The sequence below is a fragment of the Aspergillus fischeri genome, genomic scaffold, assembly GCF_000149645.3.
Source record: "Aspergillus fischeri NRRL 181 1099437636252 genomic scaffold, whole genome shotgun sequence".
Taxonomy (NCBI): Eukaryota; Fungi; Ascomycota; class Eurotiomycetes; order Eurotiales; family Aspergillaceae; genus Aspergillus; species Aspergillus fischeri.
In genome coordinates, this window is record NW_001509768.1 from 2,301,530 (window position 1) to 2,317,655 (window position 16,126).

A 16,126-nucleotide genomic window follows, 5' to 3' on the forward strand; every position below is an offset into this window, starting at 1 on the left:
CGATAGCATGCACGGTCCTTCAAAAAGAGCCTTGCGTATCGCTTTGAATCGTGGGAAAGTGACGACAGATTCTCGACCTGATGCCCTTTATGGCTACCGGCCAACCATGTCGTGTTCCGCTTGTTGGCCTCTACTACAAAACCTTCAGAAGATGAGGTGCCAGTGAGTGGGTCATTGTCATTAGCCTGCCGCTCCATTAACATTGGACTAGATATATGGGCATGCGCTGGAGAATCAATCGTTGCCTGAAACATCTGAAGGTTGAGCTATTGATCCCGCCACCGCAGTACCTGCAGGTTGGAGATTTGTTCTTATTGCCCGTTGTGGTCGGGGTCCGTGGGAGACCTCTAAAACTATCCGCGAGCATCTCATTCCATGATCATATGTCAGACTGGGCCTATACTGAGATTTCACGTCAGGGAGAATACTTCTTCCTATTCAAGCCATTGAGATTTGTACAGCCCGGAGTCTGGCACATATGTATCTGCGTGAAAGGGCAGGGCAGTCATTCCTTTGATCTTGATGTCCATTGTACGGTATAACAGGCTGCGGGAGTATGAAATATAGGATATTTATCTAGCTTGCCATAATCATTGATCCATGCATGGAGCCACTCAAAATACTTCGATCTTCCTCAATGTCCAATGTGGCTTAGCAGCCTTCTTCGCACCATTTTCCCTCAAATAGGCTTCTGTGGCTTCGAATTGTCCCGTAGCCGCACCCGAGTGCATCAGCCACGACAAAGGTCTCGAATACATATCGTCCGTGGAGTTGACTTTCGCTCCACATTCCAAGAGAATTTTCACGGAGTCCAAGGCACCATATTCTGTAGCCCAGGAGAGAGGCGTCCGCCTGTTCTGGTCACGATCATCTTTTGCTGCACCAGTTTTTAGGAGAAGACGAAGAAGCTCGGAGCAATCTCCCATTGCCGCGTAGTGGATGAGCGATCTCTTGAAGGGGCCTCGGGGGTTTGTTGCGCCCTTTGATTTCAACGACGAATTCGCAGCCTGTAGAAAAGCTAGTATTTCGTCGTCTAGCTTAATTTCTCGGAATTCTCTCAAGCGTTGGAATTCACCATCGATAATAACCATGGATTCGTAGGAAGCTTTAGAGTCTTAGACCCTTGCTTCATCGCGAAATCCAGAGTCTCATTTAAGCTGTCCAGCAATTTCCTGGCTGTCAACTGTCAGTCTGGGTCGCACAATGACAAATATCACCCTCACTTATATTTGGAAAACTATTGACTGTCCAAAACAGAGCGTATCTCATACACTCCGCTAGTGGCCTCGTTTTAAGCATGCTCTTATCGAAAGCTTCACCCGCAGCAGAAAGTCTCCGGACACGTTTGCGGCGAATATCATAGTACAGTGACAGGGTCTGCTCAATGGCAATTGTCAGCGAATTGCCGTCTGGAAACCTCGATCCTAAGTCCTTAAGCACGCGTAAGGCATTAACAGAGACTCCCAAGGCCGCTCCTCATTCGTAAGGGGAAAATTTGGGGCTTCTCATAGACCCGTACCTCGTTTAGAAAAGGAGTATATTTCTTGAGATACAGATAAATAATAAGGCCGAAGATGCTGGCACCCACGATAATGACCTTCATCCTCAATCAGTATGAAAGTAGGTATTGATGGACTGTTTCTGAGTACCCAGGGAGAAACTGGTTTATAGGCCTCGCATCTTAAAAATGCCACACTTTTGCACTTGGCCCTCTAAACCATGGCCTCTTTCCAACGTCCACTATTTTCCATACTGATTGGACCAGACTTTTGCGAAAAAAAAAAAAAAAAAAAGTGTACGGTTGGAACAAAAAGTGCCGATTAGCTGGGTCCATAGAGGAATGTCTTTTGAAGACTCATGATGCTGTCGCCCACAGTGTGATTGAAGTAATGAGTCATTCTGTGGATCGGCACAGCAACCCCAACCGATACGTTATCTGGTATATTCACTGACATCATGTCATTTGGCATTTTGTAGATGGATTCTGGGACTGAAATTACCCTGCAACATTATGGTAGAAATCCTGTTGATGACATGAAGCAGCGAAGCTATCCACAGAAGCTAAGATACCATGAAAGGAATGAAGATGCTTGACCTAAGCGACTTAGCATAACTAGTTATGTGTACATATCCAGATGCGCTGGCTTACTAAACTCAGTCTCAAATTTCTCGGTCGACTTTGCCGCCAATTCCAGGTGTTCGTAACTCATTTGTTTCCCGTCAACGGTAGCCAGTGCGTGCGCGATGGAAGTAAGATTTTTGATCTAATTTGCCTTGGTTACTAGGTGAGATTTAGATGCGCGTGACTGTCTTCAGGCCTTGGTGAATCCTCAGGAAGACTTCGTATACATGGCGACGCAAAACCGGAAGAGAAAAGAACAAAATAGCTCCTAGCACTCCAGCACACTGCAGACAGTTAGACTATTCCGGAGGAGAGCAGCAAACGTACGATGATTGCAAAGATATTGTGAATCTCCTGTGGGTGGAAATCTCCCCACCCACTATCATCATAATAGTAACATGGCAAATCAACAACGGATGAAGGCTGGAAACACAACGCAAGCAAGTTAGCGGCAGCATAGAGAAGATGCCCAATGACACTGGCTCGCGTCCAAGGTCCGACGAGACGATGACGACCAAGGAAGTACGGGTAGGTGAGGTGCTTTGCAATCAACACGGAGACAACGCTAGTGAAACTCAGTAGAAGGGATAAAAGCCTGACGAAAACAAGGACAAGCAAGATGCCGCCAGCGGCAATTCCATACATGCTTGTAACATCCATAGTGTTTTTATGCTCTCATAGAATACAATTCCATCTAGGGAACTACCTCTCAAAATACTTTAAGGGGGCGGTGACGCCACAATGGAAAGACTGTGCCCATGTTGTTACATTCATGGTGGCGGACCGCAGTTTTCAGGCGGCCCTAGAAACCGTGGCCTCTACCATAGATTTATGAGGACGGAGACCATACATCCAAGGTTGAAACAGGTAAACAACATTCTGCTTACCATTCGCGACACATGTTGACCAGGTCTTCACCGTTCTTGCAGAAGTGTCCCTTGAGGTTGACTCTGCATCCGGGTATAAAGTCAGCGGAACCCAGGTGATTCGACTTTTATTCAAGCTTCCTTTGTTCTCCTGCAGCCTACCGTGGCTGATCGAGTAACACGCTTATTCGTTTGGCCCATCGATCCATTTCGTCCTTTACATTTCCTCTATCTGATCCTCCCATGGCCTGCAGCTAACTCTGGATGATCAAGTGACAAGTTTATGGAGACTGTCTCATCTTTGATTTCGTCTTATACATTCCTTTTGACCCGGGGTCTGGTGTACGGGAGCGAACTTCCTTTGTCAGGTAATCAATGGCCTATCGTGCTTCCGTAGCTCGTTACCAAAGACAGGCAGTCTGCGCCGGGGCTTCGGAACGTCTGTTCCTCTATCAGTCTCCAAATAGTTTCTGAATGGAATATGGTCGTCACTTTTCCCACGATCTTAATTGGACAGCTCATCGTTCTCTGCAACTTCGCCTGGCTATGAGATGCTTGATGAACAAACTAACTGACCAAGCAACAATGCATATTTTTCTGTCGGGCTGGTCCTACATCATCTGCTTGCCAGTGTCCTCGAGCCCAGAGATGAGTGTCTATTCAGAAACCTTTCATTCCATTTAAAAAGCACAGACCGGTAAGACTCTATCGGTACCCCTCATCATCACACGCTATAACGCTTAACAATCATCTCGTTCTCATCTCCATCCCCGATACTGACTCCAGCCACAACCACGGCGTCCTGCACCAGCTCATAAACTGTAGCATTTCCCAGCCCATACCCAACCCCATCGGCGTACGCTGTGCATCCCTCAAAGCGAACCTGATCAAAAGCTACAAACGGCACGGACTCCCCAGCCGACTCAAAATCCTCCACTACCCACTCCGCATTCCACCCGGCTATTGTTGCCGTGCTCTTCGGTGCAGAAACTGTCTTTGACACCGTCTCCCCCGTACTCAGATTTTCAACCATACACACCCCGCGATTCGGCGCCGTCACATTCACCGAAGCAATAATAACATCCCCCGGACTCACTGCAAATTCATCGTAGTACATGGCGAAGTTGGGGTACCACTCGTACCAAGCATCGGTATACGGTTCTCCATCGATCACATAGAAGTCCACGCCGGTTTGCAGTATCGCGGTGGTGTAGGTATCCCCATCGATACCGACCCAGGCGGATGATGCCTGGTACGTGGTGTTGTCGGTTGGAGTTGGGGTTGGGACGGTAATGGTTGCCGAGACGTATGTGTAGGTTGCGCTTGGAGGCGGGTTTTCGAGCACTACGCCGGCCCAGTTGGAGCTGTATGTTCCGCGGATTTGGGAAGAGAGAGTGTCCACTGGCTTGAAGCGGGAGAAGGAGGCTGGCTCGAACTTTTGGAGGGGTCTGGAACCGCGCTGGGATCTGAGGTTGTGGATTTTGCCGGCAAGGGCATGGTGGGATGGTGCGCCTAGGGCTCTACCTAGGTAGAGAACAGCTAGAAAGAGAAGAGAGTGGGAGTTCATTGCGGAGAATCGGGGATTGGGCAAGGAGAAAATGTTGGAGGGAAAGTGCCGATGGAGGAGGGCCTTATATAGTGCTTGCTATCGGCTTTGATGTCCCAGAACGCGCTGAATTTAGTACAGATCCACATGGCTAATTCGAAAATTATCCGTCTTAATGACTGAGCTTGAAGACGATGTACTGCGAATACCAACAATGGAATTTGATATATCCAATGGCCAGCTCACCACGAACAAGACGTCTAAAAAGTGGGCAACCTATATCTATGCTAATTGTAAGATTGCTCGTTTCACAGTTTTCTTCATACAAAATTACCAGTCAAAACTCTATACAGTCAATCTGTTACAACTTCACGGGCTTCGATGACCACGCGGCGGCAGCTGAGGATGCTGTGGTAATATCCGAAACGTTTCCAACGAACGCCTCCAAAATGCCATTCGTCGTTGAGCATCCACTGACATAGTTGACGGTCAAGGTGCATCCGTTGTCGAAGTGAGCATGACCGCAGATACCACAGTCTCCGCCTGTCTCCTGGAAGATATGATCGTAGGCACTATTATCAAATTAACAAATTAACAAAGAGCAGGCGAGAACTGGAGAGAAGGAGCAACTTACGCTGCCATCTGGTCGCCGGTCATCTCGCAGTCGTCCCCTTCAACGAAGACGCCGCAGCCGAAGCCGGCATTCTTACCGTCTGTATAGCATGTTCCTGAGTTCGTATCTGTATCTTTGGTCCTATTGAAGGCGTTAGCCCTGGTCCGGTCTAGAGAAACATGCAACTTGCCCGTATAACGCATTCTCGGTAAGGAAGTCCTTCGCCATATTACAGAAACTGTGCAGATTGGCAAAAGTACCACAGCGGACTGATCCTTTGCAATCGTAGCTCGTTTCAGTCGGGGTAGGGGTAGTAGAGGTCGTTTTCGTCGTCGAACTAGTGGTAGTGGTGGTGGTCGAGCTGGTGGTAGTAAACGCTGATGCATAAAAACTGCTCATCAGCGCATCAAGATAGCTAGTGAGCGATGCGTCATCGCTCGTTTCCGTCTCGACGGCCGTAATTGTGCCTTCATCCAGCCCGTCCTCGTCCATAGTGCTGGTCACCGTCGTTGGTTTGGCAGCGCAAGCAGTAATAGTATTGCAGTGGCTAGTCACGGTAGTGGTCGAGTAGGTCGATGCTGGCGTGACCATCGTGCTGGAGATATACTCGGTACATCTATCGGCCTCTTCAGTCTCGCAGTCCGAGTCTACGGACTGACATCCCTCGCCGGTGCAGATGCCATTGGAGCAGCCGGTACCAGAGCATGTCACGATGCGACACAGATGACCAGTACAGGTGAAGTCAATGTTCGAGCAATCCGTGCCCACACAACCCCAAGAGAGACACAAAGGACCGAAACAGCGGCCTGAGCCTCCTTCACCGCCATCTTCATCGTCGTCATTGTTATGGTCGTCGGTGCTACTACCACCGTCGCAATCATCGCCAATACAACCATGGTTTTGACAATCATTGCCGTTGCAGTGACCATCGTCGCAGTCAGAGCCCGTGCAGGCTGTCGGGACGCAGTCATCACCCACGCAGACCCGGTTCTTGCAGTCATTACCAGTACAGCCCCTCTCAATGCACAGACCACTGCCAGTGCACTTTCCATTGACACAACCAGGACCAGAACACTTGCTGACCGAAGGAGCATCAGCATCTAGCGGATCAATGAAGCTAGAGGAGCTTTCAGTGCCGCAGTCGGACAGACAAGGTCCGTGACAGAATCTATAACACTTATGGCCGCAATTGGCAGTGCATGTCGGGCCCGGAGGATCACCTTCAGTAAAAGTGACACTAGGGTACTTGGTGCCATCGGTATTCCAAGGCCACGGCGGAATACTGACGGTGCGAGTCACAAGAGGCAAGTGAGTGATGCCCGTCTCGTTCAGAGGGTTAGGATCATCAGTAACCACAACAGGTGGAATCTCAATACTAGGGATGAGAGTTCCGATACTAGAAGTGACAATATCACTAATGTTCCAATTATAGTAGTTGATAGTGTCCGTGGTAATAGGTGTCAGGGGGATGGTAGTCGGCATGATATACCGGGTAATAGTCGAGGTCACCGTGGTGATACTGCCGACAGTGACAGTTTTGGTGGTGCTCCATGCCACCTCCAAGGAGGTCGGATAACCGCCTCCAAGGTCAATAGTCGTCGGGGCATCCAGAACAGCCTTAGGGAAGATTATGTTGACAGGAGCAATAGCAGTCACAGTGGGCGAATCTCCCAGAACTTCCTGGCCCACGTAGAGCAGACCAGTCCCATCACTGCCTCCGTCGGTATTTGCGCCACCCATACTGGTGTCGTCTGCAGTCAGCCCGTTGGGGTTTTTGAGGGAGCCGGGGCCACCAAGGTCGAGCGCCCAACTGAACAGCCCACCAAGGCATTTACTATTGGCGAAGTCAGCCTTTTGTCTGAGCGTACGGCCGTTATCGAAAGAAACCCTAGATACCCTTCTGGTCAGACACCGTAATCAAAGTAACACAAGAAAGATATTAGAAAAAGAAAAGTTAATTCGTACCATTGATTCCCACTCCAGGTCATCCAGTTGACCCCAGCAGTCTCATCGTACATGACATTGACCGAATAGTCATTGATGATACGGCTGATTTCATAGTCGGATAAAATGCCGCTGGTTCCTGTGCACTCACCAGCGACGGCACCTCCAGTGCTGTTGTTCTCGGTATAGAATTTACAGCCTGGAGTGTTGCAGGAGGAATCAGCCAAGGTAAACGAACGGCCGTAGAAACCCAATCCAAGTAGGACCTTGCTGGGATCGATGCCATTCCTCCACAAAAGATCAAGTCCGGCAGAAATTTCTATATAAGTTAGTGCTATGATCCTGAATAAGACGCTGAATAAATAGTCATAGTGGGACAGCGTCCAACCCTGCTAATAGCATGATACGGGAGAGTAAAATGGATGATCCAAAGGTCACAAACATACCTGTCAGGTTGGTGTGGGCATTGACAGCGGAATCCGTCCATTCACTATTACCATCCCATGTGCCATGGATGTCGTAAGACATGAAGTTGAAGAAATCAACATACTTTGCCATACCGGCAATATCGAAGCCCTTCAAATACCCTACCCATCATTGTTAGCTCTCGCCATATTGGAGAAATAGATAAGACCTTCGAGACTCACAGTATGAGGATGGCAACGTGCACGTCACGCCAAATTTGGTTCCCACAGCGGCCCTGAGCTCAGAGAGGAAGGTCACCAGGTTTGCAGTGTCTCTTGCAGCCCCACCTGCTAACAATTAGAACCGGAAAAAAGAGATAATTCAAGTATCGTTAAGACAGAAATAACTATCATGGAGGGCTCATCTTGAAGAAGGGTACATACCGCGATCATCGGCCGCAGGGTATTCCCAATCGATATCAATGCCATCAAAGCCATACTCTGTCATCATGGAGATGGCAGAGTCAATGAATGTCTTGCGTGTGCCAGGGAACCGCACCATATCAGAGAAGACCTTGCCTCCAACGTCCCAACCTCCAACAGAGATATACGTTTTCAGTGAAGGCTTCTTCTTCTTCAAAGCAGTGAACTTGGACCAGTATTCCTTGTCATTGCCATTGGTAGTGGTGATAGTGAAATCCAACGAATCGATTCCTGCAAACGAGTAATAAAGATGCTGGTACGAATCGTTAGCTTTACTGCTGCATAGGAACATCCACAGGAAAGGAGACGGGTAGACTAAACATACAGTCCAAGGGTTGACATTAATATTCTCTGGCAGCACAACATCGCACGGACGCTGGGGGTTCCATCCCTCATAGTACCCGATGTAGATAGCTTCGCTTGATGTTCCGGAACAGAACCTGATGCAGTCTTACTGTTAGAAACATTCAATAAAGGAGAAGAGCTGGGACGTACGGCTCATTGACCGCATCACATCCACTCTGGCATCCACTTCCGCAGAAGTCTTCGGTGGTACCACAGAATCTACCTATGCTTAGCAGGTCGCCGTAAACATTGACCGACCACCGTACCCATATTCAGAGCAGCAGACGTTCAATGGACACGTCGCCCCAGGGGTTTCCGCATATTCTAGATTTCGGTTATTGGACTGGTATGAGTTATGCATTGATTCGGCCACTTACCACCGCACTCAGCTACGGCATCACACGTTGAGATACAGACATCCTCGCCGCAGAACGCAGGGCCAAAGCCACAGTAACCTTCTTTTGAGCAGCATCCTGTATCACACTCCTCCGTCTCAGAGCAGGTCCCCATTCCGGCTTGGACGGAGGGAACCATGCATAATCCGCTAAAAAGCAGCCATCTGGCTATTGTCGGACGTTTCATGGCTAGACGTCCAATACAGCAGCAAATGCAACGTCAGGTCAATATTAAGGAGTATGGGCCTGCTCGGAAGTATTCCTTGGGGTTCTTATACTTGACCGAATTCGCTACCGCGTAATTTAATCCCATTATCTCCCATACCACTTGTATCCCTCTGCAGCTCCATGTCCCTGCTAGATTTTCCGGCCGAAAATCACGATCGAATGAAACATAAAGTGGAAATAATACCAAAAGGAAATTTCCTCCCAACGTCTCTATCCCTGGCCTGGTTCTCTCGGACAATCTCGTTGAATCAACCGCTTGGAATTGCCGATAATACGAAGAATGTGCTGTACCTAACGAGTCATGACTGAGACTACAGCCTTTAGCGCGGATACTAAATCCATACCGAAGCAAACGCCAAGAAACGGACACTGACTTGGGCCTCTTGGCCCTCACCCTGAGACGGTGCTTGATCAGCCTGTGTTCCGAAATCGGTTCACACGGGTGGTAGGTAGATAGTCTAGGGCCATGAGCACTTAGCAGATCGACCTAGAACCGTTGCATGACCTCCAGCGTATTGCCACTAGCAACAACGGAACCACTTAGATGCAATTGAGGTCTCGTGGGGCTTGTTCGCTAGTGGGCAGGGGTATGAAACGTACCTAGATCAGGGCACTTAGACATCCACATCCTGGCCTTCATCTGTTGACCCCTCAGGCCAGTGACAGTCAACTAGTCAATAGAACATACTCCAGAGTATGCATCATCATTCGTCCCTCCCTCCGAGAACCCGATTCGGGTCTAAAATGAGTCATTTTTCTAGGATCCCGAGATCGTGCATCGAAAGAAAGGTGAAAAAAGGGGATCCTTGGATACGAAGTCATACCTACCTTTATCTTGGTAAGCATATACCATATACTTGTCCGCGCGCAGTATACTAATTAACGAACATACATAACCAACTCATAAAGTCGTACTAGAATATTTAGTTCAATTGCCGCTCGGTGGAATTGCCAAAATCGGCAGGAGACCAAAGAGATATCAGTTTTTCGCAATTGTCGCAGAAGTCCCTCCATGGTAGAGGTACATGAGGGCTAATATCAAAGGGGATATACATTGAACCCACATCAACCGGTGCCTGACTAGTTGCGGGCCAGAACTAACATGAGCATGAAATCAGAGATTGAATGAAAGATACAGTACAAATTTCATGAAATTGGTCCAGTCATGTAAGGGGAAGTATGGAATTATGGAGGTTGTAATAGAACCATGCTGTTAGACAGGGTAGAAGTGCTGTAATTCTCTGGAAGCTGTTTAAGTAGTTATAATCTGTCTATGTCCAACCTATGCGCCTGTTCTTTTCTCTTGTTTAACCCACTTAGCCATCCCTTCATTCAGTTTCTTTTATTCTAGCCATGAGGGTGCACATTCATTCCCAGTCTATCATCAAATGGATGGCCGGCATGCAAGTACTTCTGTGGGCAACTATTTTGCCTTTCACAGCAGCTTTTCCTTTTGATCATCATCCCAATCTCATAGAATATGCTCCCCAAATTAATGACTCTGACATCCACGGGCATCTCTTCAAGAGGGCTTCAGATTACTCGGGGCTGAAGTTTTCCTCGACATGCGACGCAGCCCAGATACAGTACGTTAAGGATGAACTCGATGAAATACAGACCGTTGTAAGTGTACAGGTTTCTCGACGGCCTTGATTGATCAAGTCTCGGAGAGCTTGTAAGGGATGTGGGCTGATTTTCCTGGCAGTTGACGCAGGCAAAGACACAACTCAGGACATTGAGACGCGTGATCCTGGATAGAGAGCAGCCGAGAGACTGGGGGACCAGCTTTGCAGACAATAGCAGGCTCCTGAATACCTGGCAGAACTACTTTGGGAGGATCTATCTCAATAAGTATATAACGGGAGATGCGAGATCATACACTACATTTACAACTGCAGCGAGCAACATGCAAAAATTGATTGGTCAGTGCTAATTTCTGTTTTTGAACGAAGGAGGACAATACAAATCAGGCTGAAGAAGGAGGAGGGAAAGGAGAACCAGCCAAGTAAACTAATTAACAGGTCCTCGACAGATATTTACGACAGAATCCACAAGTCACTGTCAGGCGGAACTTTGTCTGCAATCATCCATTGCAAGGACGATTTCTTGAAATATCAAGGCGATAATGAAGCCGGGCAACGTGAGGTCCCCTATTCATCTTGAACCCGGACAGCATTGATCATAACTAACATTAAGAAATGTGCAGGTGTGTATAAGGACACCCGGGATGCAGATGAGGCAACCACCAACCTGGTCCTTCACTCTATGAGCAGAATCTGTCACGAGTCCACCAGTGCCCACGGTTGGAATTTCAAGAACGCAGTCACCCTGAAGGATGAGATTTGCATCTGTCCGGAATTGTTTATGAGAACTAAGACTGGGAACAAGCTGACGCGATATGCCAACGATGTATCCATTTTAATGGGAAAGAGCCTTAACGACCTGAAGTCTGAGGCTGCCGCTGGGACAATCCTTCATGAACTAACCCACTGCGAGCACATCCTTGGCAGTGACAAGACAGGTTCATCATGATCATGCAACAGTCTTCTAGTATTGAGAGCTGACGCATCTCCTTCAGGTGACCAATCGTTTTCTTTCAGGGGAAAAACGCTTCAAGCATATCAGGTAGGTAATGTAAGGGGCCTTGCTGCTACGAACGTGGGTCTCACTTTAAAGAATGCCGGTACGTCTTTATTCCAACTTACAAGCCTAAGTTAGTATGTCCACTGATACCAGTAGATACCCTCGCATTGTTTGCTTTAGGTTCGTAGGACCCCAACATTGCCCTCGACAGGTTTTTATGCTAACGTATAGTTCCCGCAAAGCCATGTATTACTCCAGATGTGACTGGTCAAAAGGCATATGTAGTGAGGTAACAAAAGTCTTTAAGGACGAAGACGGGACATATATGTCGTTTGACTACTAAGGGCGATGGGCCGAGACAGAGAAAAAGGTATCCTTGGAGGAAACTGTCATATTACTTCTAGCGAGCTTTGAATAATGCAGATAGAAGGGGGGAAGATTGCAGTACTATCTATACCCCTGGTACGGGCCAGTAATTCTCTGCCCTCCTTTGTACAAGTTGATTGATCTAGCCCTCTATTGAGGAGCAGCTGGAATAGATACTATGCTTATATTAGTTAGCCTATATTACATGAATGGGGCATGTGACACACTCACTCTCACCCTCACTCTCACGGAGTCACGGTCTCACCCTCCCCTGACTACGAGCACGGGCGGACCACTCCCTTTTATTGCCCATGCCAGTGGCTACTTCAACACAATCTACAACTTGGGGAATAAGCCTTGAGCAATATAAGGGCTATGGCTCAGTTAGACCAATTGCCAATCGAAGTCCTTCTTTTCATCGCAGAGTATTTGCCCGGCCAAAGGGACATCAACGCTTTAACGCAAGTCAACCGAAGTCTTTACCACCATCTGCATTTCTTTCTATGTCGATATAATGTCAAGCATCATCAGGGCTCAGCCTTGATACGGGCCGCCAAGAAGGGACATATCCGTTTGGCAACGAAGCTACTCAATGCTGGCGCAAACATCGCACACTTCGAGAGCCCAGCAGAAACAAATCATGACAGAAATACTCGTCTTTCGGAAATTGAGAACCCGCTCTTGCTTGCCGCCCAGGGTGGGCATATTGCAATCCTCAAATCCATGCTTTCTGAGACACGGCCGGGTCAAGCATGTTCACCAGCTCAGCTGCGCACTGTCCTCCATTGGGCCATCCGCGCTCGCGACAGTGAGCTCGTGGAACTCATGATCCATCAAAAGGCCCCCTTAGATCCAGCAGGGGAGGAGCGGGAAGCGCTCTCCGCCCTGGGGGTTGCTGTAGTCTCAAGAGACGAATCCATCATTCCCCGTCTGCTCAACGCGGGGGCACGGCCAGGTCAGAACGAAGAACCGTGCCCCATCGCAAGGGCCATAGAAACTGATCAACCACAAGTCGTCAAACTTCTTCTTGAGCATGGTATCAGACTCAACAGCGATACAGGTCTATGCTTTATAGCAAGCCGAAACGACAAGATCCTACTCCAATGTTTCATTGATTATGGACTGGATTTGAGCATGGACGGCCATGCAGCGTTGTTCACCGCTATCATGGATGGCCAATACGAGATGGTCGAGTTTCTCATTGAAGAGGGCGCAAACCCGCATCTGGAGTGCGAATTATGGACACATGATGAGAATGGCTTTTTTGAGACACTCTTTTATAGCTCCATAGGGTTTGCTATTCACTTTCGGCGCCTGCAAATTCTGAGGCTCCTGCTAGCAAAGGGTGTCCTCCCAGGGCAGGGTGATTTGTGCTTAGCAGTGAAGAAGGAGTTTGAGGAGGCAGTGGCACTGCTATCCAAATTCTCCAACCAAGACTTACCCCAAAAGGAGAGTATAGAGAATTATCTCCTTTGGCAACAGATAAACAGACAAGATAACGGTCTTGACTTCGAGATCCCGCATAAGTCGTGGTTCGTTTTCGATTCTATGCTGCCTCATCATTGACCCACGGTGAAAAGGGATCATCCTCTCTCAACAACATGATCTTCTCTACGATTCTGGCCTTGACCCTCTGGGGGTCGGCCAATGCTGCTACACTTGGAAGACGCTTCTCCAACGGAGATTTTGCCACTGGCGAAACGGACCCGAATGTAAGCAGCGGCTGTACCTACTGGGCCAACTCGATTAAGTCGACCGACACCTGCGCCGCGCTAGAAAGCTACTATGGCATAACAATTGCGCAGCTGGTATCCTGGGTAAGTAAGCAAGAAGAATCACCGCTATGCTTGAATCTAGATAAGGAAACTCTGACTCTGTCAATATCCATAGAATCCCTCCCTGTCAGCTTCTGATTGCGTCCTAACTGTGGGATGGAGCTACTGTGTGGAAGCTCCCGCAGTCAAAACCACCAGGAAGACTACGATGACCACGGCCACCACCAAAACTACAACTAATGTTGTGACTACAACAACCCCAACTACAACAACCATCACAGGGGGTGTCCCATCTCCAACTCAAAGCGGTCTAACCACCTCTTGTAATGCCTTCTACAAGGTCCAACCTGGTGATTATTGCTACCAGATTATGACCACTTATGGCAACTTCAGCTTGGATCAATTCTACGAATGGAATCCGTACGTATAATCTGCGCATCCCCAGACGTCGTCAATTTCTATAAGGAATACAAGTGTTTGCTAATATTTTGGCATTACAGCACTGTCAAGAGCGACTGCTCCGGACTTCAAGCTGGCTACTATGTGTGCGTTGGAGTTGCCGGGTCTGATACTGCTCCAACTACGATAACTGCCGCTCCCACAACCACAACAGCCACGACCACAAGCTCATCGTACTCTCCTCAGCAGACTGGAATAACGAAAGAGTGTAGGTTTACATTTTCTTTGCTTCATCTCAAGTAGATTCATCACGCAAAGACTATCCTGCTGCAACTCATACTAACAAACAGTATAGGCAATAAGTACTACTTTGTACAGAAGGATGACTCCTGCGCTGGCATTGCCATTAAGTACAGTATTTCCGTCACAGACTTCTATAACTGGAATCCGGCTGTAGGTTTGTCTTGCGGAACACTACTAGCTGGTTATTATGTTTGTGTTGGTATCTCTGGTATGACCCTAAATCTTCCCGTCTTGAATCTTCTTATCCCTCTGAATTTGGTTGCTAATACCTTTGAAGGCACATCCACAACGACCGAGAAATCCACCACTACCACTGCTGCAGCAACATCAGCTGGTCCTTCTCCAACCCAGGCTGGTATAACCGCCGACTGTGAGACCTACTATCAGGCAGTGTCCGGCGACAGCTGCTGGTCTATTGTCAACGAAAAATATACCTACCTGACTTCGGATGAATTCTACACCTGGAATCCAGCTGTTGGATCATCGTGCGCCAATCTGCAGGGAGGATATTACTACTGCGTTGCTACTAAGACAGTTCATCCCATGCCTAACACTACCAGCACCTGCAAGACATGGCATCTAGTCGCCAGTGGCGACAGTTGCTGGTCAATTGAGCAGCAGTATTCCATTACTGCCACTCAATTCGGAACCTGGAATCCATATGTGGGCTCTTCTTGCGCGTCTCTCTGGCTGGGTTACTATGTATGTGTTGGTATTTGAGGGGCAAAGTACAGGGAATGAAAAAAGGGCTACCGGGCCACCACGGAGCGGATTTGAGCTCAACAACTCTTCATATGCGTAAAAAGATACATGATGTTAATTCTCTCGTATTGACTTGATGAGCTAGCCCTTCGGTTTTCGACAGATAGCGAAGATATCTACAGCGGGGTGAAGACGCACTACCAGACTCGCCTAAGGAAAGCTCGGACAGCAGAGGCAAGAGTGTAAGCATTATGCAAAGATCAAGGCTTACCTCCAGGGCTCGTCCGCAGAATCCAGATAGCTGCAGTGCAAGCAGTGGCTCTATATGGAGCAGAGATATGGTGGCAAGGGCAGAAAGAGCCCCTGACAGGCATCCAGCAACTTGTAAATCGACAAGCACGAGTGATTACAGGAATGATGCGGTCAACGCCGGTTGGGCCACTACTACTAGAAGCAGCCCTCGAACCAGCAGAGGTAATGCTAGATCAACGACAGCGAGGCTACGCTGCTAGGCTACTAGGCCTTACCAGAGATCATCCCGCGAAGCTGATCCTCCCGGTCAGCTTCAGAGAAGGAGATCTCCACGTGCAACCGGGAGAACAACCAACCGATGACCGCAACTGGGCTGCGCCAAACAACGCTCGGGGCCCTTGGACTTTAGGACAGCACCTTGCCCGCAACCTTGCAAGTGTGATAGGAACTGATCCGTCAGCAGGTTTTGAGGAGGTGATAGAAGTACATCCAAGCACTTTCCCAGGCACTATAACAGTTTCATCTCTTAGTGAAGCGACTAAAGCTGCTCAAAGAGGTATACCTGGGCTCGTGCTATGGTCAGATGGCTCCAGGCTTGAAGATGGCCGAGTAGGTGCAGGAATAGCGTGGCAAACTCCGGAGGGCATTTGGCATACTGAGCAGATCCCCTTAGGGCGAAGCAAAGAGGTGTTTGATGCAGAGCTAGTAGGGGCAGTCGAGGCCCTAGTATTGGCACACCGATTGAGAGATGAAGGACCCGTCACGGTCCTCCTAGACTCCCAGGCAGCGATAGCTAGGCT

General features: G+C 48.5%; 5 protein-coding genes across 5 annotated transcripts, besides 1 other annotated feature; 2 read left to right on the forward strand and 3 right to left on the reverse strand.

The window, feature by feature from the left end:
• Nucleotides 1–614: 614 nt before the first annotated feature.
• Nucleotides 615–1,091, reverse strand: NFIA_069780 (ankyrin repeat domain-containing protein; the record flags this gene model as incomplete). Its single annotated transcript, XM_001263703.1, has 1 exon — nucleotides 615–1,091. The coding sequence occupies one exon, from the start codon at nucleotides 1,089–1,091 to the stop codon at nucleotides 615–617; it is 477 nt and encodes a 158-aa protein (XP_001263704.1).
• A 2,621-nt stretch (nucleotides 1,092–3,712) lies between these two features.
• Nucleotides 3,713–4,555, reverse strand: NFIA_069790 (peptidase A4 family protein; the record flags this gene model as incomplete). Its single annotated transcript, XM_001263704.1, has 1 exon — nucleotides 3,713–4,555. The coding sequence occupies one exon, from the start codon at nucleotides 4,553–4,555 to the stop codon at nucleotides 3,713–3,715; it is 843 nt and encodes a 280-aa protein (XP_001263705.1).
• A 340-nt stretch (nucleotides 4,556–4,895) lies between these two features.
• NFIA_069800 (bacteriodes thetaiotaomicron symbiotic chitinase) lies at nucleotides 4,896–8,684 on the reverse strand (the record flags this gene model as incomplete). The annotated part of the gene is made up of 10 exons (XM_001263705.1): nucleotides 4,896–5,106; nucleotides 5,169–5,316; nucleotides 5,408–7,035; nucleotides 7,113–7,410; nucleotides 7,538–7,678; nucleotides 7,739–7,843; nucleotides 7,940–8,231; nucleotides 8,304–8,418; nucleotides 8,474–8,542; nucleotides 8,590–8,684. 10 exons carry the CDS (start codon nucleotides 8,682–8,684, stop codon nucleotides 4,896–4,898), a joined length of 3,102 nt encoding a protein of 1,033 aa, XP_001263706.1.
• A 3,586-nt stretch (nucleotides 8,685–12,270) lies between these two features.
• Nucleotides 12,271–13,461, forward strand: NFIA_069810 (ankyrin repeat protein; the record flags this gene model as incomplete). The annotated part of the gene is made up of 1 exon (XM_001263706.1): nucleotides 12,271–13,461. The coding sequence occupies one exon, from the start codon at nucleotides 12,271–12,273 to the stop codon at nucleotides 13,459–13,461; it is 1,191 nt and encodes a 396-aa protein (XP_001263707.1).
• A 35-nt stretch (nucleotides 13,462–13,496) lies between these two features.
• On the forward strand, nucleotides 13,497–15,092 carry NFIA_069820 (LysM domain protein; the record flags this gene model as incomplete). Its single annotated transcript, XM_001263707.1, has 4 exons — nucleotides 13,497–13,712; nucleotides 13,786–14,090; nucleotides 14,171–14,337; nucleotides 14,425–15,092. The coding sequence occupies 4 exons, from the start codon at nucleotides 13,497–13,499 to the stop codon at nucleotides 15,090–15,092; spliced, it is 1,356 nt and encodes a 451-aa protein (XP_001263708.1).
• A 171-nt stretch (nucleotides 15,093–15,263) lies between these two features.
• Nucleotides 15,264–16,126: part of a mobile genetic element that runs on past the window's edge.